The following is a 27,004-nucleotide window of genomic DNA, read 5'->3' as shown; positions in this document are numbered from 1 at the left end:
AGGCCCACTATGATTGCGTGGCATCAAAACATTTGAGGCCCACCTCATCAATCGATTGCCACCATCAAAGGACACAAGTTAACAGGGGAATCTAGAACTCCGCTGTGAAAAGGGTTGACCGGGAGAGAGAGCGGGTAGGGCTCCCGGCTCAGTGCAGACTTGTTAGAATTGGTTCCGCTGACTAAGCCGCTATCATCAAGCTGAGTGGAGCCCCGACAGACGATCAATCTTGCCGACTAGTTAGTCATATAGACGACCTCTTCCTCAGCGGAGCAACGCAGGCAGATCTCACCAAAATTGCTATCTACAGTTCACTGGTGATCTCGTTAGATAGTCCACCATACGTGTTGAAAACAAATTTTCGGGCTGGGTGATACGGACTGTTTTCTCTGGCACCATGACTAAGCGGAAGTGGCGGCCATGGAAGATCCGCTTCGTGGAAGTAAATATTGATAATCTACTGCAGTGGAATTAGTTAATTCGATCCATCTTGCCAAATAAAACCCCCTCCCTGGAAGAAACAGCCAGCAATCTAAATTCTACTCTGACAAGCCTTTTTCCAAGATATCATCATATTGTGTAAATGATCAGCTTTCGAACATGGCCGTCGAACAACAAAAGCCTCGCAAATGGATCCAGCAGAGAATTGAATCTTTGGACCCAGAGAAAGACTACGAGGAAATCTGGCGGCTCTCTGCTGGCTACGGGCTGACACCTTTTCTGCTGAATTTGGTTTACGCAATCACCTTCCCAAATTTCATCGCCACTGAGCAAGGATCCCGCGCAGTCTGGCGGTCAGATGGCGGAAAGATTGTCTACAAAGCCACCCAACGAGTCGAACAGACGGCCAACAACAACGCAATCTGGTGGTGGTATGGGCCCCATTCTCCGATTACGAAGAAGTCGGTAGATCACATCAACGATATCCATGTCTACTACAATAAACAATTCCCGGGAGATTTTGAGCATAATGATGATTATATATATACCCTGACCTATACCGCAACAACCATGCACCGGTTGAACCTTCGACTCGGTCTACCCGGCTTTAGCGAGAAGCAGAAAGTGGCCGCGGCTATCTTTTGGAGAGAGATGGCCAAGCTCTTCCATTGCGGAGGGAAGGCGATTCACAGCTTCCCTGACAGCTGGGATGAGATTGAGAAGTACAACGAGAAAATCGAGTCCAGCATGGGGATAGCACCTGAACGTGCGAATCTGGTTGCAGAAGGTTGCTTTGACCAATTCGCTTTTCGATTCTTCCCGCCCGGCTTGCGCTGGCTCGGCCGTGCAATCCCCATCTGCCTATCCTTGCCTACGACCTTGCAAGCTTGTCGCATTGAGCCCGTTAATCCCTTGTTGAGTTACCTCATTACTCTGGTTTTTGGCACCTTCCTCTGGTTTCTGAAGACGGTTTTGCCAGACCCAACTGAATCCTATTGGCAGCAGCAGGAGAAGATGTCGAAGGTTGAGAAAAAGCAGGAAATCTCCGGTTATCGGACCCTTGACTCTGCCTTTGCGCCCTGGTTCATCAAACGACACAAGAAAGAGGCTAACGGATGTCCATTTCACGCCATGCTGGGAGAAAAAGGCAATGCCTTTGCGCCTCCAAAAGACTTTGATATTGAGAGAGACACCGTGAAAACAAGGTGAAATGGAGGACATCACAATTTGGGTTGTAATATGATGAAGCAAAGAAACATCAGCATTGGCATACATCTCTGCTTCGCGCTTTTTTGTTTTAATGTCTTTTTGCTTTATTTTCTATTAAGTTTTAAATAAATGCAGCTGAATTGGATATTCATAATCGCAATTGGACTCAAAACACTTCAACGTCAGTTACCGTAAAAAAAAGAATGCAAGCAAGACAGAATGAAAAGAGCGATCATCAGAAAAGGTTCAAGTATGATCCTTCATCCTAAATTCAACTTATAAGCACCCTGATGAAGAGAGAATGTCTGAAACCAGTCTAATCACTATTCTTCTCGGTGCAAAATACATTAATATAGAATAGAATTCTTGTTTCAGGATGTTTCAGGACAAGCGGGAAAGCATGTGGGTTCGTTTCATAAACTGTATTGCACTAGCTATCTTGTATACAGAGGAGTCTCTAGGTAATGATAAGTAGCCTGAAAAGAGATCTTCACAGTTCGATTCTACCGAGGAGACCGGGAAAGTCGCGGAAGCCGGACGGAACGAAGATCGCTTGATTGGACCACACAGTAGATGTGGACCAGTTTGTGGGTACCAAAAGGCGAGTGAATAGCTCGCAGTACTATTGATTCCTATCGAGACGAAGAGGATAAGCTCTGTTATTCTTCATTATATTGCTTATAAATATATTTGTATCCACGTCTCCCCATCCAGCACCATTCATAAGCGATTGAGCCTTGACAAGACAAGTACCACTTATCCGAAAGGTAACTTTGCCTATTCTGCAAGCTAGAGCTCATCGGTAAAGGTAGTTATAGGTTTCTTCGTTTGCCAATTTGCCCCAGTTTCGTGCTATATTTGTCTTTTCGGTGAGGAAAACATGGTCCACGAAGGGCAGTAATGCAACTGATCTGGCCACTATTGCAGCTTAGCTGCAGCAGAAGCTTGCTTCAGGTCACCACTGTTTCAATAGTGTCTAAATTGATCATATTATTACCAACAGTGGAGATGGTATACCAGCATAAATCGAGCGATCAATTGGAACATAAGAACCCCAGCAGTGAGCAGTGCTTCCTAATCTCAGTCAAGCTAAAATTGACCCACTGATGGTTAATCTCGTCGCCGGAATACTGTGGTAGGTAAGTCAAAGATCAATGCTAGCAGAAACACTTTTAGGGTTTTCAGATAAAACCAATATAGTGCCCGCCTTGCAGTTAGATACCCATCAAAATATGTTATATTACTCGGACAAATATTCTCCTGTTCATGTGATTACTACTACGACCAAATCCTATATATGTAATGAATGGGATATGAACTGCTTCAGGATGGGACCTCCACATTGATTGGTAGTAACGCTATGGGACTGCGTACGACCCACGTCGCTATCTTGAAGCTGTATTTTGACGTTTCCACAGTTGATACCTCCGTTAAATGAGGGCTTCGAGAACCCTCTATCATGCCTGACGACACTGGTGTCCTTTCAATAGCAATTGGTACTGCCACCATTTGAAACGCAGGTGTTACCACTTCCGATACTGTCTATGATATATACGATTAATAAATATTCCAAACATAGTTTGACACATCAGACTTACTGCCTGACTCAATTTGAGGTAGTGGGTTAGCCAAAGCAGTCAGAGCCACACTAATGACTCCAACAATATATGTCCAGTTCATTTTTGCTTGCTTAACTGTCATTGTCTTAGCTAGATAACTCATTTCACAGAGCAGAACACGGGAGTCACTCTTACAACAATAAAGTCAAGAATAGAGTGTTAAGGCTTGGAGCTTAGCTGTTGAGGCGAGGCTAGTTGAAATTGAATGGTTCTCTTGTAGGAAGTCAATCTCTCTGTCTTATACCCTAGGTTTCCCTCACTTAGATATCTTGGAGAACGAAAGAGGAAAAAGGTCAACTCCTCGTCTCAACTGAACCGGATGGTAACTGATTGGTTCCTTCTATTCCGATCGTCTCACCTGCCACAAACATGTGCACGAGTGACTAGTGATCTGGGAACACTGTGATTAATATTGCTGTCAAAGGGTTGGGGATGGGCTGTATCACCTTGTGAGGCGAAGAGTTGATCCATCATTATTTGGTCCCAATGCCGTGAGGCCTTGCAAATCATGCATTTAGTTACAAAACCCCGCTGACGGAGGGAATTACCATGACAATGGGCTTTATGGTAGCTTGTAGCGGTGGGAGAAAGTCTGCCACCAAGTCTGGGAAATAACAGAACAGTTTGGTAAGAAGGTCAGGTGAAAGAAAGATAGGTGATACATAGCCTTAGAGTTGAGACTGAAGTTTCCAACACAACCACCGCTTGGAGCGAGTGCTATTTCTCTATTTATCAAAAGGTGATGCCAAAAGACCCCCATAATCACAACCAGGTGGTATTGAAACGCGGAAATGGTGTGCCTAACGTTCAAGATGCTACCTATTTTGTTCTAGATCTAATCGCATCGGCACGCCTATGTAGCTATAATTTATGCCACAATAGAGCTGTTCCTCTGCTGCTTTATTATTGCACTTCGAGAGTCTTTGGAAAACCTTTAGGGTTCATTTGCAATGGTTTTCAAGGCAAAGAAATGAAACAATACCAACAAATGTCTAATTGCCGCATCAAATATACACGAGCTATGAATGGCCCCTTCGGATTCTCGGTCCGTGCTATGCGTAACATGTACAAGGGCCGCCGATTGGGTGTGATTGTAACATTCGGAGCCTCAATATCGTAAGCCGCCGGGCTTCCGTCCTCCAGAGACGACTAGGCTGCAAAATTGCATTTCCGCGTGAGGTTACACGCAAAAACACAGAGCCCGGACAGTTGAACCTATTAGTATACATAAAGTATTTTATGGGGCATATAGCTAAATTTAAGTCGCCTTCCCGTCATCGAAAACCGCAAGCAATCAAGGATCAGACGCAGAACCCTCGCGTCGATCAACAATGAATCTAGTTGATGCTCTGCAACCTCTACTTATAATAATGACAGGTCAGATTACACTGTGTGTCGGTATAATTGGCCCAGTCGATGCGGCTCTAGTTTCCAAAAAAACGTTGTCGTAGAGGACAAAGCGATTCTTCGTGGCACTCCAGCTTCACATCGGATAAGCACTAGCCTAGTAAAGGTTAGCATGGGCATGATCTGATGAACCGATGAGCTGCAACCAGTTCTTTCTTTGTAGTTACCAATCATTTCTCGTGTCACAACCAACAAGCACCGGTTTGCTATTATGGACAGTAATTTCAAGGTCATTGTTGTGGGCGGAGGTCCAATTGGTCTCATCGCACCTCATGCGCTCCACCGCGCCAATATCGACTTCCTTCTTCTAGAGTGCAGATTTTCAATTGTTGAGGATGAAGGTGCCAGTATTGTAGTTTACCCTCAGACAGTTAGGGTCATGCATCAGCTCGGTTTTCTAGAGTCTTTACTTCCATTAGGAACCGAACTTGACGATCAGTTGTTGTTTACCAAAGACGGAATTACATTCAATGAAAGTCCAAGTTACAGCAAGACCAAAGAGAGGTAAGTTGATATCGGATGACTTTTTCACCTCTTTCATATGACCAAAGTAGTCAGGATTAATAACCCGTCATCTTCTATTGAGCTGAGCTCGTCGAAGCCATGTACAAAAGTCTACCTGATGCTGCTAGATCAAAAGTCCTCACTGGCAAAGGACTGGATAGCATAGAAAGTACCGATGACGGCGTTACAGTCAGATGCACCGACGGGAGTATCTATCAGGGGTCTACGGCCATAGACGCAGTCGGCGGAAACAGCAGAACTCGGCATTTAATGCGTGACATCGCACTGAAAGAGGATCCGCAACGCGAATGGGATCCAGAACAGCTATAAATGTCCACCCTCAGACTGCTCTATGGCACATGCACATTCCCACCAGCTTCCCCGCCTTGCCAAGGGTAAGACATCGAGTCCTCGGGAAAATCGGGAAAATCTTACGTTCACTTTATATGACAAACTGTCGGTGTCGACCATCGAAAGCACTCGGTATACAGAGATCGAAGTTGAGAGACTAGCTAAAGAATTCGCAGATTTCCAACTGAACCGCACTATGAAAGTCAAAGATGTCTGACCGAACATGTCAGCAGCCGGTCTGACACATCTAGAAGAGGGCATCTTGAAACACTGGAGTCTAGGGCGGATCGTGCTTGTCGGAGATTCCTGTCATAAATTCACAACCCATCTCAAGCTCGGATTCAACAATGGAGTTCAGGATGTGGTGGTATTGTGCAATGCTCTCCGAGCGGCGATTGAAAACATAACAAATCGGAACCCGGATCTTGCTACCCTGACAGAGATGTTTGTGGGATGTGAGACGCTTCGTAAGAGTCCGGAGTGTTCGCTCGTTGCCGATTTGGCGAATTCGGGATTGGAGACGCGCATGCATACGTGGTGAAGTACTCTCTATAGACTTCTTTCTCGTTATGTTGTTATTCCTACTTTTGTTGACAAATCTAGTTCTTCGATTTGGCAATTTACTTCAGTTTCAAACAGCACAGACGCTGGATCATGGACCGACTGGGAGTCTCCTCCAAAGGTTGAGAGATGCTTCAGAATTCAGGGAGCGGCTCCGCCAAAAGAAAACAGAGCAACCACACAGCCCAAGCGAGGCAACGTCTCCCCTCTTAGATAAGGAGAAACAATTGATGGTGCTGATAGGGAATCAGCCAACAAAGGATTTCTTGGTGCCGAAACTATTGCCTATTACAGGAACAGCTCCTCCTGAGAATTTAAGTGAAATAGTATCTAGTAACTCGGCAAATAGTGGGCCCCAGTTTCAATTTTTTTCATTTTTTGCTTAGCCTTTGTGCTTGTTAAACATTGGACGGATCTCTCCATGTCTTCCAAATTAATTTGCTCTTGTAAGAGCTTACGGAGTATGTGAGCTTGTGGAGGATGTAGATCAGGTGACATTCAACCCGCAACCCCGCATCGCACGAACATATCTATGTCCTCGAGTGATGATCACTATGATGACCATGCAGTATAAAGTGAGTTTATCCATCGACTTGTGATGTCACACCTTGTAAATGTCGCAGGATGCTATCGAGCTTCTCAATTCCAGACGTGCCAGTGCGCAGCCGAGTCTGGAGCAAATGAGAGGCTCGGACGATATGAAAAAATGGTTGGGATGACTTGGTTATTCTGTATGGCAAGGCCAAATATCACCAAGAAGTGCAGCTTCTAACATAGCACCAGCAAACCCACCTAGGGACGTTAAACGCCATACATGTAGCCGGCACCAATGGGAAAGGAAGCACCTGCGCATATATCTCATCCATACTCCAGAGCTCCGGGTGCAAGGTGGGACTCTATACCTCACCACATCTTCTCAGCATCCGTGAGAGAATTCGGATCAATGGCAAGCCGATAGAGGAAGACGCCTTTGCGAATGCTTTTTTCGAAATATGGTATAAACTACCACGTGAGGCTAGTGCCGACACGGATATCCCCCGATACCTCCAGCTTTTGACCCTTCTTTCTTTCCATGTCTTTTTCAAGGAAAAGGTTGACGTTGCAGTCTATGAGCCACACATGGGTGGCGAGTTCGATGCGACGAATGTCGTATCATCGCCCGTCGTGACAGCGGTGACTCGAATTGCAGAAGACCATGTCAAACTCCTCGGACCCACTATTGAAAACATCGCTTGGCACAAGGCGGGGATATTCAAGCCTCGTTGTCCGGCTATCTCATCACCCCAAGATTTAAATGTTGCTAAGGTGCTTGAACAACGTGCAAACGAGAAAGATGTGACGCTGTTATTTGTTGAACCTGATTCATCACTGCAAGTAACGAGATTTCAGAAGGAAAATTGCTCACTTGCCAAAGCAGTAGCCCAGACATGGATATCACTCAGGGAGCCCGATAGATTGACGAACCTGAGTAAATTTATTGACCTTGGCATTGAAAAGTTTGATTGGCCTGGCCGCTACCAGCAGATAGAAGAAGGCAATCACAGCTGGTTCCTTGACGGTGCTCACAACAAATTAGGGCTACCCACTGCGGTATCGTGGTTTGCTGAGATGAGCGAATCACAAAGGTAGGAGTAATCACCTACAGATACTCCGCGATAGCATGGTGCTTATGTCGATAGTCTCAACATTCACCCCTTGAGAACGGTCATCTTCAGCCATTTTTCAGACCGTGATGGCATGGAACTTTTACGCATTATTAAGGAATCCCTCGATAGTGAAGGTCTCGAAATAGAGCACATGATATTCACTACGTACGCTGAAAGAAAGGACAGGCAGGCAATGATCGGTATGCATGTCAAAAGATCACGTGAAAAACATAGATAGTGTGCTGATCTTGTCCTAGACAGAAATTTCAAGGCCCGATCTTCAGTGGAAAAGTTACAAGTGTACGCCTGTGCTTGGAGAGCATACAGACCTAGTAGTACGGTATATATTGAAGAGACAATTGAAGGTGCCCTGGAGAGGGCTCGTATAATTGGTCGAACTTCTACGTTGGCACACGCTTTGATAACAGGAAGCTTGCATTTAGTGAGCGGTGCATTGAGAATTATTGAGACCGAAGGGAACTGAAGAGAGTTCCCTATTATAGCTAGAAACACACGTTCAGGCACTGGAGGAAATTTCTTTGAGACAATACGTTCCGTTTCCTGCCATGAAATAGCCACGTGATACCTTTGAGAGGATGTCACTATCCAGGGCTCTCTTCACAACAGAGTGAAAGAGGGTGATGAATGTTGAATAACTCTCAACGAGCGCTGTTACACGCTTGAGCCTTTCGTCAGCATCTGAGTACATGCCTCTATACCAATCCACTCGTGCTAGGCTAATCATCGTGCGAACATGGCCCAGTTTGTCAGTCACATCAAGGTGCTTCATGCTCTTGTAAACCTGGAGTACCTCCTCCAAGGTGTATCTTGCAGCGTTCAGCTGTCTCAAATTGATGTGAACCTCGGTTATCGGGAGTACCAGACGCCTGAATACTTTCAATTGCTGGCTTTGCGTGTGCCTCAGCCGTTCCACGTCATCTAGGAGCAGATCTTTCGCCAACTCGGCACATCCCAACTGACAGTAGATGTCAACAAGGTGAAATTGAATATGGCGATAACTGGGGTCACCATCACGCAGGCAACGCTCAAAACATTCCTGAGCATACAAGAACTTTCCTTGATTCACTATCTAGACTTTGTCCTCCTCCATTCCATGATTCTTCAAGTCTCATCCTGAGTCTTTTTCTCCATTCAGTCTCATCAATACCTGAAATTGGTGGATGAAAGTTCAGTCCCGGAGAGACAGAAGGTTTGGTTGAGATCCAGAAACGTGGGTAAAATCCAGCGCACTCCCAGTCGATGATCGCCGACAGCTTCGAATTCGAAACAATTATGTTTCCTGGCCCTAGATCAGAATGATAGAGATGGAACCGCTCTTCAATCTCCGGGTTCTGATGAAGATCCTCGCGAAAGAAATATTTCTTGCTCTCACACACACTCAGCAGCTCCAATGAATCTCTTTCCGAGTGAGCAAGGTAAGGTTCCAACACTGGACCTCCATATACATTCTGGAGTCGCTCCGAAGTGATAGAAGCAAGTATATCGCACATATGAACAACCTCCTCTAAGATAGAATCTTGCTGGGTAGCAGACATAGTTCCCCAAGCGTCTCTCAGCGTTGTACCTGGGACTCTTTTCAACACCAAGAATGAGCGATTTCCATCCACCCAGGAATAGACCACTTCAGGTACAGGTACTTGCGGTGCTTTTTCTTGAGCAGTTTGGAATAATTGGTGGACCAGACGGTTGTGCTATCGAAAGATTGGAACACAGCATGTGAGGCATCTTGTACGAGGGGTCAAAGACCAAGCCATGCAATAACATTGATATCAGTCGCTTTCTGTTCGAGCATCTCCAAGAAGTATCGTTCTAATCAAGTCAAGACAGGTATGTTTCAAGAATTTTCATGCTATTCGTTATCGTACAAGTGAATTCCAGCACCGAGCTAGAAATACCACAGTGCTGATGATGCACTCAAGTCAAGATCTTGAGTCCCATGTTCCGGCCATAATCGATCGCATCACGAGAAACACCATCACAACCCTTGATTGTGAGAACTTCAAGCTTTGCAGAAGCAGCATCCTCGTTCCGTGTATCTGCAAGCATACGGACAGTGCAACCCGTAATCTTAGTCTGAGACAAATCAAGGACTGTCAGATGCGGCAGAGTAGCCCACAGATGCCCAACACTGGTGTCATCTATATCGGTCATACAAGCAACACCCAAGTCAGTGATATTTGCAAGTTCGGGGTTTGCTTTCTCTGGATCGGAGATTATTTTGAGAAACTCCTGGCCCTTTATGTTGTGGCAGAGGTTGACATGGAGGGATCGGAGTGGGGCTTTGGATTGGAGAAGGAAGACTGATAAGGTGTTGAGGTTGACCCAGGGCGTATCGTTGAAGATGAGAGTGCTCAAGTTCGGTAGTTCATTCCCACTCGGTGTGAGAAAATTCCCACCGAAGCCTCCAACTAGAGCGTTTTCGATAGAGCCTGAAAAGAAGCGGAGAGTTTCAAGGGTGGTCGGGAGAATAGTGTAGAAATTTTGTTGGACTGCGGCGCCTCGCAGCTCTAGTATGCGCAATGGTGGGAGAGTCTCGCCGTCCTGCACTGGGTTGAAGCGGTAGGAGCATGATCGGGCTGGGTTCCATATGAGGCGCAGCTCCTCTAAGTTAGGATATGAATGATCAGTTGTCTGGATAGAGTTGTCAGCAGGGAAATAAAGAGCAGAATCAAGGAAGCTTACTCCACCAAGGCCCGGAACGACAAGTGGGAAAGTGAGGCCAGTCCGATCTTCTTGCGAAGATCCGATCACAAGACTCTTGATATTCGGATGATTTAAAGGCCAGGACTCAGCCCGGTCCGCCCTTGAGGGAGAATCCCAAACATGGTAGAATGCAGCCTTTTCGAGCCGAGGAAGCTTGGAGAGAATGCCGCCGACACAACCATGAGATAACATGATATCTGGTCCGCAAGTGATACTCTTCAAATGCCGGAACTCTATTATCTTGGCATAGAAATCGGGGGGCTGCTCGTGGGCGGCCATCAACGCCAGATTTTCAAGTTTGGGACATCTGCTCAACATATCAAGTACCTTGGGCGTAGATGATGGAACAATATTCACAATTGTTGCAGCGGTCAATTGCACTCGCGATCGATGAATATAGCTCCGAACAGACGTCCAAGGTACGCGAGATCTGGCTCCTGTAAGATCAACATGCATCCATAGGTTAGAGAGTTCGGTAAGAAATTTATTCCATCCTTTTGAGACACGCAAGATTGCTCTGCCACAATAGTTAGCTACATTCCAATCTCAAAATAAAGTTTACGCACGCGATCTGCTTAAAGGTAAACAGCCCAAGGGTTAGATGGGCTATTTCAAGGGGCAAGGCTGTGAATGGGTCGCGCCGAGTTCCTCCCGCTAGCTTGTCTCGAAGTCTCTTCAGAAGCTGAGAGATGAGCTTGGTGAAGTCAGTGAGGTACGTGTCAGGGTGTCCATGACTGTGGAGTGAGATAATGCGAGCGAGCGAATATAGGAAACAGGGAAGTAGCAGCAGCAGAAGCGACAGAGGAAACATCAGGTTCTTGATACTGAGACCATAATGTAAAAGCAGGATAATCGTCAAGTGAGGGTATTTACGGCAAATCAACAGAGAGAAAAGCACTTACATCACGACCTTTGTGGCCAGCTGGAAGCTTCTGAAGAGCGTACTCGTAGATATCTCGAGCCTTGTCGAAGCTGCCATCAAGACATAACACCTTTGCGAGGCGTAGATACCCCTTGGTCCAGTCAGTGGGAAACTTCGGGGAGGAAAAATGGCGAGTGCAAGGCATGTAAAAGGTAGCATAGTTTTCAAGCGCAAACTGCATTGAAATCGATACTCACACGATCATCGTTAGGTGCAAGCTTCACCATATTTCTAGCATCAGCTCGCGCCTGGCTATACTGCTTCAGTCCGCAATAAGTAGCAGCTCGATTGTCGAGAACACCAATATCCTCATTGTTCTCAGTCAATGCCTAGATTGAGATGGTCAATCTGATTCACGGCGACATAAACAAGCTAGAGCGTACCTGAGTGAAGGATTCAATGGCGGCTTGAAGATTGCCCGCTTTGTAGGCATTTTGGCCAGCTCGTTGTAATCTCGCGACTTCCTCTGTATTCACCTTTTTTTTGGACATTGGTCCGCGCATTACACGCGGATTTAACCTTGACGCCATAGTGCAGAATAGTTGTCTGGACAGTTGGCGAAGACATGCGGAGTGGAGTGGAGATGAGACGGTTATAGCCACGCAAGGGACAGATTCAACCTGTGGATTGGGTGATGGTTTAGCTCCACGGTGTAGTATATATCACCACGCACTACGTCTCTGCGCCATATGCACAATTGAGCAAGCCATCGAAATCCGTCAAGATGCAGGTTCAGAGTGCTATTCTCTCTTTAAGACGACTTTTGCTCAAACAACTCATTCCGTAAACAATTCGGCATAAAGACAAGTCGAGTCAGTTTCCCGCGCATTTATAGCAACAAACTCCGCAGTAAAACCGGCAGAACCTCACCCCCTCTTCTCACCGTCCTGCATACCTGGCACAACCGGCATTCCGTACCTCCCGTGTTTACTTTCTTCCCCATCGGGTATTTGGAGTTGACCATCGTAAACCTCCATTGTCGCCATGGAGTCGCAAAATCTGCAGGCAGCTTCGACCTATGTTAATAATATACTGCTTGCCAGGGGTCTGCTGAAAGGTGGTCGCGCGATCGACTTTGCAGACCCCGAAAATGAAGATGGAGGAATCGATGGAACAATGGCTCGTGTGATCAACTTGGTCAACGATTTGGTGTTGAGACGAGACGTGCGTACTATGTGCTGCGATGCGACTGGGCTTGGGACTAACAATTTGCAGCGCGAAGCCGAACACCGCGAAAGCTTGTCCTCGACTATTCGGATGCTGCAGGCTACCGAGACGGAGCAAACTGCGGAGATTGTATGTGCTATTGAAAACGAACTTGGCGCCGCGCTAATCGCGTTTTACTCGTGTAGGGGAAACTAAAAACGAAAACATCCGAATTGACACGCTCGGTGGCTCTTGCAGAGGCGCAAGAGCGCACCCTGAAATCGAATATGTCCAGCGCTGAAGCGAGCATTCGTGGATTCAAAGAACAAATCCAGCGCATGAAAAGTACAGTGCAACAAGTTCGCGCGCAATGCGCCAACGATATTCGTAAACGCGATTTGGAAATGCAGAAGCTCAAATCCCATCTGGCTGACAGACAACGAGGCAAGCGCGAAGGCTTGAGTGTCACGACTATCAACATCAACCCTGCGGCGGACCGATCACGACTCATGGCCAGTGGAGGAGACCGAATCAATGATCCTGGATATAGCTTGAAGCAGGAGACAACGGACTTTTTGACGGAGTTGTGTCAGAATCTTAGTGACGAGAATGATACATTGATTGAGCTTGCGCGAAACACTGTTCATACTTTGAAGGATTTGCAGGGATTGCCGCAGGCAGAAAATACAAATGAGACCGAACAGGCGGTCATGGCTGCAAGTGTGGCGCAGAAGTCGGGGCCGGTCACTTCGTTGCCAACTTCTTGTGAAGAATTATCAATTCACATGGAAGCCGTGCTGGATCATCTCCGGACATTGCTCACTAACCCCTCATTTGTCCCCCTTGAAGAAGTCGAGGTGAGAGACGAAGAGATCAAGCGACTGCGGGAAGGTTGGGTGAAGATGGAAAGTCGGTGGAAGCAAGCAGTCACTCTGATGGGTGGCTGGCAGCAGCGCCTTGCACACGGCGGAGACTCCATCCAAGCGGAAGAGTTGAAGCGTGGCATGAACCTCGATCTCAGTATCAACCCCGGCGAGGATGTGAGCATGCAAAGCGAGGAGTCCAACTCCATTCCAACAATCCTCGAAGACCAGGATGAAGAGGACAATAACAGTGATGCCGATCCGAAGGCACAAGAGCCTGAAGTCATCAATCCCCAGACAAGGTCCAAAATTCGCAAAGTACCCGGGAGATCCGATCGCGCGCTGAGAGAACGCAGTGATAACCCAATGTCAAAGCGTCCCCGGAAGGTTTCATTCACTCCAGGTCTCCAAGGCTCACCAGCTGTGGAGAATGTTGGCGACGAAACCCTTGATATCAAGACCTCCAAGACAGAGACTATTACCCGCAAACCCCCGAGGCGAAAGACCGAAACAAAAGAAGATCCCCAGGTATGCCACGATGACGATCCCCCAAGAAAACCCGCAGACTAACCCATTCTTTGTCCAACAAGGAATCATTAAGCGTACACCAAAAGCTAGCAGCGGCCGAAGACGAAGCACGGGCAGCTCAGAACGAGCGCAAAGAGCGCGAATCGCGCAAGAGAAGTCGTCCAGAGAAGGCGTCCAGGCCGCCCAACCGGCGCAGAAGTACACTTACTACTGATGAGCTTGACGAGTTGATGGGCAAGGCCCGGTGATCAATTGATACCCCATAATAATGTACATAATATGTAAATACGGAGTTGGTTTTCAAAATTTATCATGAACTTCGGAGCTAAGAACCTCGAAACGGACCTCGGTAACTTTCTCTCGGCTTCTCCGCATCATATGGAAAGTCCACTCAATTGAACATCGTATTTAAAATTGTTCCTCTACACCAATTGCTCCAAATACCAAATCGCAAAAAGCTCACAATCAATTCAATCCCCCAAAATGGCACAGCCCTTCAAAGGATGGGTCGCCCACAACTCCAAATCCCCCCTCACCTACACAACCTTCACACCGAAACCGTGGACAGAATCCGACGTTGAAATCCGCATCACCCACTGCGGCATCTGCGGCACCGACATCCACACCCTTCGCTCAGGCTGGGGCCCAACAGACTATCCCTGCGTCGTGGGGCACGAGATCATCGGCATAGCAACGCGCATCGGCCAGCGCACGCTCAACCCAGAGAAGATCAAAGTCGGCGACCGCGTCGGTGTCGGCGCACAGAGCGGATCCTGTCTGCAAGCTGACTGCGAGGCCTGCGCAGACGGACAGGAGAGCTACTGCGCGCGCATGACGGGCACGTATAACGGGCGGTATTTGGATAGTGCGCGGTCGAAGTCATTCGGTGGGTTCGCGGAGACGTGGCGGGGACCGGGCCATTTCGTTTTCTTGATTCCGGAGAGTTTGCCGTCTGCGCAGGCGGCGCCGCTGCTTTGTGGGGGCGTTACTGTTTTTGCGCCGCTGCGGAAATACGGCGTGGGGCCTGGGAAGAGCGTCGGCGTTATTGGAATTGGGGGGTTAGGGCATATGGGGATACTCTTTGCGAAGGCGCTTGGTGCTGATCGGGTTGTTGCAATTTCGCGGTCTTCGGGAAAGAAGGGTGATGCTGTTGGGGGGCTCGGGGCTGATGGGTTTATTGCGACTGGGGAGAAGGGGTGGGCGAAGAAGAACTCGCGAACGCTTGATGTGATACTTTGCACTGTTTCTGCGCATGATATGCCTTTTGCGGAGTATTTGCGGTTATTGAAGCGGGATGGGACATTTGTGCAGGTTGGGGCGCCGGAGGATGCGTTGCCGCCGCTTATGGCTTGGAGTCTTATTCAGAAGAGTGTCAAGGTGACGGGGTCGAATATTGGGTCTCCGGCGGATATTCGCGATATGTTGAGGGTTGCTGCTGAAAAGAGAGTTTTGCCTTGGGTTGAGAGGAGAGATATGAGAGATGTCAATGCTGCCCTTGGGGACATGCATGATGGAAAGGCGAGGTATCGCTATGTTCTCGAGAATGGGCCTGATCAGGCGAAGCTGTGATTGGAATTTGTATATACTGCACATATTGTAAAAGCTGATCTATTAGAACTGTGAGATTGACTTACTACTTACATATATTAATCGGAAGTATACTCGATTCGGACGCGGCTCTTGTCCTGTCATAGTTGGTTCTCTATGACGGACATTATCGTAATCATATCCATGTTTGTATCTTCTAAGGTTCTTCTTGACTTCTTAATCCTTCAATCATCACACTCTTCAACGAGAACTTAGTTTACAAAATGTTCTAAAAAACAATTAGAACCCGTCAAGGATTACTCGCCAATTGCTTACTGGGAATCACATGAACTTCGATATGGCAGAAAAGACGTCATCAAAACCAATGTCTTTGTGAACATCATCAAGGCCGAATATCGTCTTCGAGAAATTGTCCAACAAGAGGAATATCTTTAGGAAAAAGCCAAAGTGTCGAGAAAGCTTGCCGACCAAAAGGCCAAAGCGCAATGCGAGACCGAGCTCAAGGGCCTACTGCGAAAATACAGTGACGCTGAGTACGAGCTTTACCTGGCCGAAAATGATCTTCTACTTGGACCGTTGGAAAAATCATATAATGTGTTGCGCCGAAATCCTGCCTGGTATCTACGAAAGGACCTCATCGACGATTGTGTGAAGAGAGGCGGTTGCTATGCTCGACAGTGTGGATGCTGTCGGCGTCGCCATAATGAAACAGAAAGGGTGAAAGGCGCTGGTCACTGTACGCCTTCCTGTGGATGTTGCTCGTATGATCGTGGCTTCGAGTATACTGAGCGGCAGAAAGAGGATAGATTCGACATATTTGTGACGAAGATGAACGACCAAAACCCGGCCCATATCACTTATATGGCACGAGCGTATTTCTTATTGCCGTAGAAGAAGTGGACGTAATTTTTCGAAGCATTAACGAGATAACGCTTGTTGCTTAGCTATGTTTTGCTGGTAAAAACTCGATTATATATGTCTGCTAATCAGAATACGAAACAATGGTTGTTAGCCGCCCGTGCGGAAGCCACATTAAGGTCCTGATGAAGCTGTTCGCGCCTCACAAAACTGCGTATCGTGTGAATTCCAGGCGTTAAGGCCGTATAAACTCTCGATTCCTATGGCCCTGGAATCCATGAGATATGCAGAGTTGTGAGGCTCGAATAGTCTATTCCCTCATTCTCCAGATTCTCTATATCCGGGGGCTGGCTCGATCCCAGGACCATCATACACTGTCGGGTCGATCGGCGATTCGGTGATTATTTCAATACCCGTCTCAGCCGTCAAGAGATCAAGACAAAATGAGCTGGTATAATAGTGACCAAGGTTGATCTGACTCATCAACATTTTTGACGTCTTCGCCCTGGCTTGAATATTCAATCCCCTCAACACCTCCTTGCCTTGAACATGTAAAGTGCAGCAACTGCTATATCCTCATTTCTTACATGCGCTTCGTATGATCCAGGGCTCAGGCTCAGCAAATTTTCACATATCACCTGCACCGCATCAAGCAGAACAGTAACAAAGAAAAGGTCTTCGAGCCGGCTTATCAAGTCGATGTATCACTTCGAGATTATTGCAACCTCTCTGTTGCCAGCCCTTGCTGGGCTCATCCACACAGGCAATATTGCCAAGTTGAAAATGTTGTCATCGCCCATGAGAAGGATTTTGTCATACTTGTCTGGATCAATGTTTGATCCGAAGTGGTTTCTCATTTTATTGCAACTTACTAATTTCGGAACGAACGAAGCTTACCGGGCGACCGGAGACAAGAGTTGGAGACATATTTCGAATGTGATAGGCACTTTCAGGTGATCACAGTGATATGGCGACCATACATTGTATCGAGATCCCCAATCAAAATATCATACCTCGCATTATTCGAAATAATGCCTGTTACCTCCCGCCAATCAACGTGCTGCGCGCGAGAAGTATTTGAAACCATGTCTTTACTTAATCACCGCAACAACACCTGGCCGTCGCGAAGTCCAAGGCTGCTCGGAGAAATGGAAATTCTCTTTTGTGCAACTTTGCCCAATCACCCCTGTGTAAGGACTCAAATTTTGTAACTAGTCATGACCCTGATTGCCATAAAAATTCTACGTTCATGGTCATAGAGCCTAAGCGAACCGAGAGCTTATTATAGGTATGAATAAAGACAGAGTGAGCTAACTAGCGAGACGAAGTAGTTATGTAATAGTTTGTCGAGGGACTACTGTCAGTTTAATCCGTCACAGGCCTTATATGCTGTCTGATCATCACTTATAAGGAGAAGGGATGAGCATTTGATCTTCATGATTGATTAGCAAAATAGCTAGACAAGATCCCATCTCTCGGTTCCCATTGTATAATAGTCAAAGGCTACACAGCTAGCGGCATTGTTCAATTAGTTTCCGCGCTTCCAATCGTGGGTGGGGACAGTATCAGTCGATTCATCGCCGCGCTTCCAGTCATGGGTGGGGACAGTATCAGTCGATTCATCGCCGCGCTTCCAGTCGTGGGTAGGGACAGTATCAGTTGATTCATCGCCGCGCTTCCAGTCGTGGGTAGGGACAGTATCAGTCGATTCATCGCCGCGCTTCCAGTCATGGGTGGGGACAGTATCAGTTGATTCATCGCCGCGCTTCCAGTCATGGGTGGGGACAGTATCAGTTGATTCATCGCCGCGCTTCCAGTCGTGGGTAGGGACAGTATCAGTCGATTCATCGCCGCGCTTCCAGTCATGGGTGGGGACAGTATCAATCGATTCATCGCCGCGCTTCCAGTCGTGGGTGGGGACGGTATCAGTCGATTTATCGTAAGGTTTTGGGAGGGCACTGACACCTGCCGTGAGGCAAACGAACAGGGCTAGGTTCCCTAAAAGCTTCATGTCTGTATATAGATAGATTTTCGTTTCTTACTTCATGTTAGCTGATTTCGATAACTAGACAAGCATAGAAAACAGACTTTTTGTAGTTCCAAATGTGTATATTGACCTAAGTCTTTCGGACGGTTTGTAGTGGGTGGATTTGGCTGAGCATTGGGGACACCAGGCTTATATAGAAAATCGATCTCTAATATAGGTAAGAATTAGGATAAAATCCCGGCCATTGATATCGGCTGAGTTAGCAATGATACGTCCCATCCCATCAAGTCAATTTTGAATCAACCATCTGATCAGCACTAGCCAATGGCATAGTTAGCTATCCATGACTCTCGGTGACAACTGAGACAAGGAAAATTAACCATTTACCTTTTACAGAGCACGGGCAAGATTAGCCGATAAGAGCTAAGACACTAGACGTGATGACCACCTTTAATTAGCTCCTCTATGGGTCGCTTATGACAGAAAATATATTGTTGTAAGCGTGCTAACGGAAGTAGGGGCTCGAAACAGAATATTCCTGTCTTGGAGCGGGGCACTGTGTGGGACGTGGCAGGAGGTGGCGTACAGGACGTACAGCTTTTTTTAATTTTTTTTACAGACAAGCACCCCAAAGTGCTCAATGACATATAGAAAATGTTCAAAGGCTCAACGATTACCTATCCTTTTTTCCGCTCAAGGCCTTTAAACTTGCCTTGTTCATCTTGCCACCGTGGAACAACTAGGTGATGATCTACAATACTCATACTCTGTCACCGAGTCGTGTTCTGACCACTAGATAAATTCCCGATGAAAAGCTCAGTTCCTGCTTGCCTGAGAAAAGTATTGGCAGTTTTTTAGGAAGTCGCTAAGATCGCATTCTATGGTGAGGCTGGTCTTGTTATCAGTACAGGAAGTGAGTACGTGTGTTGTCTTCCATTCTGACCTCTTGCAATGAAAAGCGATATACAGGCTACCGCAACTATACATAACCATGTACATGTTGTTATATGAGGTCCTCAAGGCTAACCGCCGGAGGCATCATCTGATCAGTTTCATACGCCAATCTCATTAGGGCCGCAGTGGGTAAATACCCACTGCAAAAAGTTGGAGAATCTTCATAGGGCCCTCGCTTGTTGTCCTTCAGACTGTAGATAGGTGCAGAGATACTCCCTTCATGGGGTAGATTTAAACAGTCTCGTTCAAATGCCTAGTATTTTGTTGCACAGTACGTACATAGAGAATGACCCACTTCCTGGAAACGAACTTAGGGGCTCGTCAAGGCCTGCCGTGGTCTTATTGCCGCTCCCATTGTTAGGCTGCCCTAGCGGCGCGCGACTGCGAAATCGTTGTGACGCTTCGGCGAAGTCCAGCACGGCCTGGACTGTCCTGACCCGTGAGACGGTGTCTGGGTTACCTCTTTCACCTTCTGTTAAGCCTCCCGGAAGACTCGATACGCTGTTAAACGCGTCCCCAGCTTCATTCCTTAACTTCCGTCGAATCTCCCTCAGATTTAGGCAGTCCACCAGCACGTGGGTGACTGTTTCTTGCGCGCCGCACACACATTGATCATTGTCGCGGTAGCTGAACGTCTTGGCCTACCCGGTACGTACGACCCAATGCCCGAGTCCAAGGTATACTCATCAGCCATAGCACCAATATCATCCCGGAGATACTGCACCCCAGACTCATCATTGAGCAACTCATCCAGCTCCAGCTCCATATAACTCTCATCCAAAACAGTAGTTCTGTTCTCCGTGACATAAATCTTAAGATATCCATATCTATCACTGAGCCATTTGAGCAGCCTTTGGAATTCATTCGCAGAAGGTCGGATACTTGGAGTTTCCGGGTATAGCTATATCGTCACCCTATATAGCGCACTCAACCTTCCAGCCGCTAATAGTTCATAGTTTCCTTCCACACTGAATCTAGCACATACGACCATAGGGTGTGGAAAACAGGGCTTCCCGTCCGCTCAGCTGTACTTAAGCCACACGCTGAATGGCCATGCGGGCCAATCATTTGGTCTAGCCTAGTGGGGAAACAACCGGTCGCCGCTTTGCGGTCGCGCGACCAAGGGTGAGAAGGGTGAGTGCGTAATAGAAGGGGTGAGAATCGGGGTGATAATCATACAGGTCGCGCGATCGCCGTTCGTGTTACTCTAGTCAATTAGACACATGATAATTGACTGGCTAGATTGCCTGCTAGTGGAGGTTGTGAGAAGACCAATGAAATCCACTTCTTATACTCTTTTGTACAAATTAGGAACAACCATTCGAAATTTTCAATCTATTAGTTATATAGATATGTGCGAATGTTATGTTCGAATCAACATAAGCAATATATACCCTATCCTTCCTCCGGATATCTATAAGAATGGAAGGGGGACTAGATACCTGACGAATTGACCACTAACCTGACAGTGAAATACAAGTTCCCTACTAAGCCTAGAGCGCGGTTCCTGGTCAACAGAAAGGACATAGATTACCTGCTTCAACACCTGCTTGTGGATGACTGTCACGATTATTTACATGAGAGAGCACGCGTGCAGACCGAAAGCTCTCTCATTCTTTTCCAGCTCGGCTGCAAGCGCAGGGGCTGTCATCGAATCAAGTGCTTATCGCGACTCGAATGAATGCTTATTTTATAGGGTTTGTACTTAGATGATTACAATCCCTTATTAAATCAATGACTGACCAATTATTATAATCACCTTCCATTTCATCTCAAATGGAGCAAAGAAAAGAGGTTTCTAATGCGTTGGGTGACAATTGATCCTGAATTCTAGGAATACTGGCGTTATCGAGACGATACTAGCTTGTGAGCCTTGAGAGCTAGGATTGTACTATTTGGAAAAGCTAACATAGAAAGCAGAAGCCAAAGAATTGGATCAGGGAGCATCCGGTTCTTGGAATGAATTTCGTTTTGTGGGCAATCGTTTATGGGATCGTGGACGGTACCATTGAATGGAAACCTACTGTGGCAGAAGTTCTAGCCACAAAGACACCTAATGGAAGAGAATTATGGACCCTTGAATGGAATGAAGCTGCGAAGGATCTTCAATTCTTTAGGATGGTCACTTCTCAAGGACCCAAATCAACAAAGGCATTGACCTTCTCCTCATTGCACCATAACTTCACTAGCTTGGCCCGGCGCGACGGATTCAAAGACCAGTTGCGTGTGCATGAAATTCGAGGAGGCGTTGCAAACAAGATCGACTGTAAGTAAATTTGTTCAGTTTCTATTTGCAAGTCGACAGAACGTGTTATTCATTATCCCGGCATGCCCCCCCGAGAAAGGCCGCTGTTCAATATGCAATAAGTCTATACTAGAGTGAGTGTACCTGGAGAGTTTTGAATATTGACAAAATGACAGCATTGCACTGCAAGAGCCAAAAATATTCTACAGTATCGAAGAAAGTCCCTGAATGGTGCACAATAGCAGCAGCGCTACAAGAACGATAAGCGCGCCCATCGACGTGTGCAGCGCAGCTTTGTTCAATTTTGCTACCTTTACGCCGAACTCTTTCTTGACGTAGATTCCTGGAAGAATCATTGCGAATGCCATCTCGATAACCTCGAACCCCGACGTGGTCTCTTAACCTTCTGCTCCACGCTTGTTGCTGATATACTCTTGTTTTTCGTTCGATACGAGGAATCTCTCATTCGAAACGAGCTATTTTCGCGATAACGGTTGCTGGCATTTGGGAGATGATTGGAGGTATCGGATGCGAGACTGCTTCGAAAGCCAATGCCGTAAGCGGTTTGGTTCTCTCTAACTCTAGGCAATCAATTAGGATGTGATGTCATTGACACTTAACGCCGGCTAAACACATGTTATCATAGAGGATAACTGGCGAAAGCGGCCAGAAAAACACCAATCCCTATATAGATAGTCCCAAAGATGCTGGTTATCTTGATATTGATACAAGCATCCCGATCACTTGCTCCTATCCCACTTAAGATTGCGCTAGTGATAGCGAATAGCACGGCAGTAGTGATGACTACCGTCTTTCCGAAGAGTTAAGGTATGGCAATTAGAGGGGGAAGGGTTTAAGACGTAGCAGCTCTAGGTACGTAGGTATCGCGTTGTATCATAAAAGAAAAGATGCTTTCATATGCTGGTAACCAACGGATCCCGGCGAAAACCATAGATAAGAATAGACATAACCCCAAAATTGTTTATAAAGTTTGATCACTTATCAGCATCATCATGAAGAAGAGAGAGAATCTCATTGCTACTATTGTTAGATTAAGCACTATCTACATGTTATCCTTCTGCTGTTTTAAGTCGCAGGGTTATAACTCTTCTACCGTAAACACAACCGGCTCATTAGAAATTACAGCGGTTGTGTCGGCCAGAGAATAAACGACAAGAGTAATTTATGTACAATTGACTAAAATTGACTTATAAACCCATTTCTATACCAAACTTACTAGGGTTAGCACGATAGGTGGCACGATAGAGCCTACCTATTCGGTTCGGTCAGTGACGCTTGTGTTCTTAGAACTTCTTAAGTGTAGACTCACCGGAGTACTAGTAGTAGTGCATGGCCAGCCGTTTGGCCAGATCCATGTACGAAGATGTATGTCCGAATTTATTAAGAACGTAGAAAGATTTGCCTAAAGATGATCCTAACAGTTGTAAGAATGGTGTTGAAAGTAGTGATAGGCTATCGCAAAAAACCACAGACAATCCCAGCAAGAAAGGAAGCCGTTCATCAGACTTCTGAGTAGTCAGGATTCTCGTACGTCTTAGTAAAATTGTAACAGTGCTACTGGTTAATGTTAGTTATATGAAGCTAATATCGCCATTTAGCGATCATGAGAAGGCTAGGCTCGCCCAGAACGTACGAATGTTTAGACAAGCTGCCGAAGCTGAAGTATGATAATCGTTATGTAGCTTGCTCTACCTGTCCCATTGAGGAATTTCCTGCCAAGCTGAGGAGAAATCACGACATATGTGGCGCGGCTGAAAGAGAAGATGGGAGACACTCCCCCGTTAGCTGAGCCGGAGTGGCGGACTGCATACAGACAATACGCACGACAATTTGTTTTGTAGCTACCTAGAAATCAAAGTGAACCTGGTCGCTAGTCAACCTACCGTCTTTTCTGGCTGTACCAGCTATGCAATCATGACGAAAAGCTTTAAACGCATGCACTCAATTTAAGCATCTCCAGAACGTGTGATCAGAGACATCATTCTAACGGCCGTACACTGCCTGTTGGGAATTCTCGTTGAGAATAAAATGACATGTTTTCTATGTAGCTCCCGTAATATTCTCATAGTTTCGAACAGTCTACCATATCTGTGCCTTCCAGTGCCCCCCCCACCGCCTTCGGGATGGGGGTGCACCACACCGGAAATCCAATTCACACCAGAAACCCAATTTTGAAGCCATTCACATTAACTACTGCTTTTCATCCTGAGTATCTATCCAAAAAGACTCCCCTCCCTGCTGCGCTGCCATCACTGTATCTGGCAATATAGTTCTCTCCCTAGTAGGTGACTTTGGTGGCGGTTGGCCGTACAATTTTGTCCACTGCTTCTGCAATCTCTTCTTCTCTTGTATAGCTTCTTTCTCTCTTCTAGCCTTCATTGATAGATTGGCATCTTTTTTAATGAGTATACCAGAGTCTCAGATCTTACGAATCTCTCTCTTAGTGGTTTTTTGCCTTCGAGGGGCCTATATCTCTCTTATTCGACTGACTGTATCGCTCATCATCGCAAGCTCTTCTGCCGTACGTTTATGATGGTAGAACGCACGTTGTAGGCCTCGTTTGAGCTTCAGTGTGAGGCCCGCTGTAGTAAATACCTTCGAAAGCTTTTTTTGATTCTTCTCGAGGTCTTAGGCACTCCTTGAAGGGGTGTTTTCCACTCTGGAAGAAGAGATATTTAGGGGAGGTGTTGATTCACTATATGCACGAAGATCGGGCACGAAGAGATCTGGTATCGGTGGAAGTGCATCTTGAAGTTTTTGAATAATAGCATCGCTATTTGGAGGGTATATACCACGCTATTTTAAAGAATTGCGGATAATTCTTTGGTTGAAGGTCTTGTTTCGGACACTCACGATATCCTTAAGGAAATCCGCCTTCCCCGCGGGGATCCCGCCCCACTGAGAGATGAGGTTATTTTGCGTACGAAAATGTTGTTTATAAGTAAGAAAAGGCTTACTATCAAGAGGCTGGCAGATATAGGTTATATAAGGCCGAAAGCAAAAAGGAATAATATTGAAATCCTCGCAGAGTTGCAGAAGAAATTCGACGGTCTTATGGGACTTATGACTATCGAATATTAACACACGTTTTTCACCCTTTTTTACCCGCTCTTTTATAGCTTTATGAAATTTTTGAAGCCATCCAATAGTAAGAAAGTCGTTGATATATCCCTTCGGAGATACAGCCGTCCAAAAGTGTGGTAGATTAGGGTGGTTATACTAACTTTCCATGAACTTCTCGCCTTTGAAGATGATTAGCGGCTCCATGATCCACCTATCAGCAGCGATACACTCGATCGCCGTGATATTCTTAGCATGATCGAACTTAGCGAGATCAGGGCATCTTCCCTTCGTCCTAATAGCCTTTCGAGCCTTTCCCTAGCCAGGTTAGAAGCCATATTCGTTAAAGTTATAGATCAAGTGTGATGGGAGACCTTTAAGTATATTCGCAAGCTGATTATACCAGTGCTGTAGGTATCCTACATCCTTTGCTTTAAGACGTTTCTTATCCTTTGTTCTCTGTATCACAGGGCCTAACACAAGGTGTGCTGGGAGTCTTTTCTCGAAACGATACGCCCACATCTTACTGACTTCATGATTTGAACCAGCACGCACGAGAGCCCGGTTCGCTCACTCCGTGAGCATCTTAGGGTAACGGGGAGATGTAAATCACGCATACGGACAATCTATTGGACTAAAGTTTTCTCCTGATACTCATTAAGGGCTTTATTCTGAGGTGTATAGGCGTTACGAGCCTGTTGTCCCCGGCGAACGCGACCGCGCAGTATCTCATACGAAACGCCATATTCCCGCGCGATCTTCGCAAGATTCGGTTTTTGTTCGCGCTGGGCGGCTTCGCAGGCCTCAATTACACGGAATTCGTCTATTTTAGGTGCTTTTGGCATGATGGTGGGTGGGAATAAATTCAAGAAGATGAATGGCTTCGAAATCGGGTTTCCGGTGTGGTGCACCCCCATCCCGAAGGCGGTGGGGGGCACTTAAAGGCACAGATAGGTCTAATTATATAGGATCAAGCTCACCTAACTGATTCTCCAACACCTCGGCCTAAGACATATTTCGCTCACTGCGTCATGATTGTAAAACTTGGCGTAAAAGGATGTGATCTGCTAGGTAAATCTAGTGTTGAGTTGATGATTCAGAAGAACGTATAATGCAATAATTGTTTTGCTCAGCAAAGTAGCTTCTTTCAGGACATCACGACTAATGCGCAATTGATATAATCATGTACGTGGGTCTCGAAACTTACCTCGTAGCTTCGATGTGGTATGCTTTTGCTGCCCAACCCTATACCGTCATAAGGACCAAACATATGCATGCAGTATTAGCGTCAAATACCAAATAAGTAAACGTCATCCTATGATATATCTATGTGCTGGAACGTGTGTTATATGACATATAGTTTGTCAATTGCTGTATTTGATATGCCCCCTTTGATGTCAGTACGTATATCAGTGCTTGCATAGAGATGTATTTGTGCACTGGTCGCGAGTGGACCCGTCTCCGGGCAGGGTAGTCGGTTTAGAATGAATTTTAGCCTAGTCTACTTTTTTAGTGAGTGGTTCCTTGCAATATTGCTTTGTATCACACTCTGGACAAGTTACCTACCTAACACAAGCGAAAATCTAGCAAGGGAAATGCACTAAGATCAAATGTCCCTACATTGATATTGAGTTCTGTGATTATGACAACAATACAAAATGGAAAGCAGGGAATATTGTAGAATCAGACTTTGAAATTCCAATTGCCCAATAGTAGTACTGCTTTTTCTAACTTCTACCTAGACCTGCAATCAAAACAACAGACCGTCAGCCCTAGCAGACAAGTCTTTTCACTGCCAAAATAGAAGAGGTTGAGAAATTAGAGGAATTTAAATCCCGTGCAGATTGACAACCGGCACAGCGTAGATCGGGTGAGGGAACGGACATTTGAATACGGCAGCGCAACCCAGGAGCGCATGTCAAGCCAAGGGGGCAAACTTGTAATAGAGAAGCGGGGCACCACGGTGGTCAGATGTTATTGGGGCAGGGGAGTATACCGAGGAACACGAGTCAGTGGAGGCATCGGTGGCAACATACAACAGATTCACTGCGGCAATTAGATAGACCAAGTGCAGGAAATGGAGCAATCATAGAGGTGAAACATGCAGATATGTGCAGGTAAATCCGTACGACCCTAAAGCCAAACAGGCCAGTCTGAAGAAGGCAGCCACAAGGGGGCAACCACAAGGGGGCCAAGAGCGAATGGGAGCGAGCATGGCAGTATTGCTCATATGGAGGCTGGCTGATCTTAAGTGGAGCGGAAGAGTCCGATAACCTCGGCAGTTTTCATGCTTGCCCATTTTTCAGGCTTCGAATTTGCGATAGGCTTTTCTGCAAAACTGCCCCAAAAAAGGTATGAGACATCATAGTGAATGGACCTCGCAACAGCTAGGGAATTATGCACAACTTGC

At 46.4% G+C, this 27,004-nt stretch overlaps 12 protein-coding genes across 12 annotated transcripts; 8 read left to right on the top strand and 4 right to left on the bottom strand.

Annotated features, from left to right (window-relative positions):
- Nucleotides 1–600: 600 nt before the first annotated feature.
- Nucleotides 601–1,650, top strand: N7529_001794 (uncharacterized protein; the record flags this gene model as incomplete). The annotated part of the gene is made up of 1 exon (XM_057237325.1): nt 601–1,650. The coding sequence occupies one exon, from the start codon at nt 601–603 to the stop codon at nt 1,648–1,650; it is 1,050 nt and encodes a 349-aa protein (XP_057102012.1).
- A 3,189-nt stretch (nt 1,651–4,839) lies between these two features.
- Nucleotides 4,840–5,510, top strand: N7529_001793 (FAD-dependent oxidoreductase; the record flags this gene model as incomplete). The annotated part of the gene is made up of 2 exons (XM_057237324.1): nt 4,840–5,180; nt 5,309–5,510. Coding segments are annotated over 2 exons (543 nt in total), but the record flags the coding sequence as incomplete, so codon positions are not given.
- A 244-nt stretch (nt 5,511–5,754) lies between these two features.
- On the top strand, nt 5,755–6,072 carry N7529_001792 (Monooxygenase FAD-binding; the record flags this gene model as incomplete). The annotated part of the gene is made up of 1 exon (XM_057237323.1): nt 5,755–6,072. The coding sequence occupies one exon, from the start codon at nt 5,755–5,757 to the stop codon at nt 6,070–6,072; it is 318 nt and encodes a 105-aa protein (XP_057102010.1).
- A 565-nt stretch (nt 6,073–6,637) lies between these two features.
- On the top strand, nt 6,638–8,206 carry N7529_001791 (bifunctional folylpolyglutamate synthase/dihydrofolate synthase; the record flags this gene model as incomplete). Its single annotated transcript, XM_057237322.1, has 5 exons — nt 6,638–6,667; nt 6,876–7,717; nt 7,772–7,938; nt 7,996–8,038; nt 8,167–8,206. 5 exons carry the CDS (start codon nt 6,638–6,640, stop codon nt 8,204–8,206), a joined length of 1,122 nt encoding a protein of 373 aa, XP_057102009.1.
- Nucleotides 8,207–8,492: 286 nt separating this feature from the next.
- On the top strand, nt 8,493–8,681 carry N7529_001790 (uncharacterized protein; the record flags this gene model as incomplete). Its single annotated transcript, XM_057237321.1, has 1 exon — nt 8,493–8,681. One exon carries the CDS (start codon nt 8,493–8,495, stop codon nt 8,679–8,681), a length of 189 nt encoding a protein of 62 aa, XP_057102008.1.
- Nucleotides 8,682–9,673: 992 nt separating this feature from the next.
- Nucleotides 9,674–11,875, bottom strand: N7529_001789 (Leucine Rich Repeat domain protein; the record flags this gene model as incomplete). The annotated part of the gene is made up of 6 exons (XM_057237320.1): nt 9,674–10,390; nt 10,442–10,979; nt 11,029–11,156; nt 11,365–11,475; nt 11,582–11,713; nt 11,768–11,875. 6 exons carry the CDS (start codon nt 11,873–11,875, stop codon nt 9,674–9,676), a joined length of 1,734 nt encoding a protein of 577 aa, XP_057102007.1.
- Nucleotides 11,876–12,368: 493 nt separating this feature from the next.
- N7529_001788 (uncharacterized protein) lies at nt 12,369–14,169 on the top strand (the record flags this gene model as incomplete). The annotated part of the gene is made up of 4 exons (XM_057237319.1): nt 12,369–12,548; nt 12,600–12,680; nt 12,737–13,921; nt 13,984–14,169. The coding sequence occupies 4 exons, from the start codon at nt 12,369–12,371 to the stop codon at nt 14,167–14,169; spliced, it is 1,632 nt and encodes a 543-aa protein (XP_057102006.1).
- Nucleotides 14,170–14,404: 235 nt separating this feature from the next.
- Nucleotides 14,405–15,490, top strand: N7529_001787 (NAD(P)-dependent alcohol dehydrogenase; the record flags this gene model as incomplete). Its single annotated transcript, XM_057237318.1, has 1 exon — nt 14,405–15,490. The coding sequence occupies one exon, from the start codon at nt 14,405–14,407 to the stop codon at nt 15,488–15,490; it is 1,086 nt and encodes a 361-aa protein (XP_057102005.1).
- Nucleotides 15,491–17,855: 2,365 nt separating this feature from the next.
- N7529_001786 (uncharacterized protein) lies at nt 17,856–18,338 on the bottom strand (the record flags this gene model as incomplete). The annotated part of the gene is made up of 1 exon (XM_057237317.1): nt 17,856–18,338. One exon carries the CDS (start codon nt 18,336–18,338, stop codon nt 17,856–17,858), a length of 483 nt encoding a protein of 160 aa, XP_057102004.1.
- Nucleotides 18,339–19,513: 1,175 nt separating this feature from the next.
- N7529_001785 (uncharacterized protein) lies at nt 19,514–20,034 on the bottom strand (the record flags this gene model as incomplete). The annotated part of the gene is made up of 2 exons (XM_057237316.1): nt 19,514–19,895; nt 19,925–20,034. 2 exons carry the CDS (start codon nt 20,032–20,034, stop codon nt 19,514–19,516), a joined length of 492 nt encoding a protein of 163 aa, XP_057102003.1.
- A 1,193-nt stretch (nt 20,035–21,227) lies between these two features.
- On the top strand, nt 21,228–21,635 carry N7529_001784 (uncharacterized protein; the record flags this gene model as incomplete). Its single annotated transcript, XM_057237315.1, is given in 2 exon segments — nt 21,228–21,534; nt 21,553–21,635. The coding sequence occupies 2 exon segments, from the start codon at nt 21,228–21,230 to the stop codon at nt 21,633–21,635; spliced, it is 390 nt and encodes a 129-aa protein (XP_057102002.1).
- Nucleotides 21,636–25,220: 3,585 nt separating this feature from the next.
- N7529_001783 (transcriptional regulator family: Centromere protein B DNA-binding region) lies at nt 25,221–25,439 on the bottom strand (the record flags this gene model as incomplete). The annotated part of the gene is made up of 1 exon (XM_057237314.1): nt 25,221–25,439. One exon carries the CDS (start codon nt 25,437–25,439, stop codon nt 25,221–25,223), a length of 219 nt encoding a protein of 72 aa, XP_057102001.1.
- Between the last annotated feature and the right edge of the window lie 1,565 nt (nt 25,440–27,004).

Source organism: Penicillium soppii, assembly GCF_028829465.1.
Source record: "Penicillium soppii strain IBT 18220 chromosome Unknown utg000002l, whole genome shotgun sequence".
NCBI classification, from domain to species: domain Eukaryota; kingdom Fungi; phylum Ascomycota; class Eurotiomycetes; order Eurotiales; family Aspergillaceae; genus Penicillium; species Penicillium soppii.
Note: the sequence above shows the minus strand (reverse complement) of the source record. Positions and strands in the feature narration are given on the sequence as shown.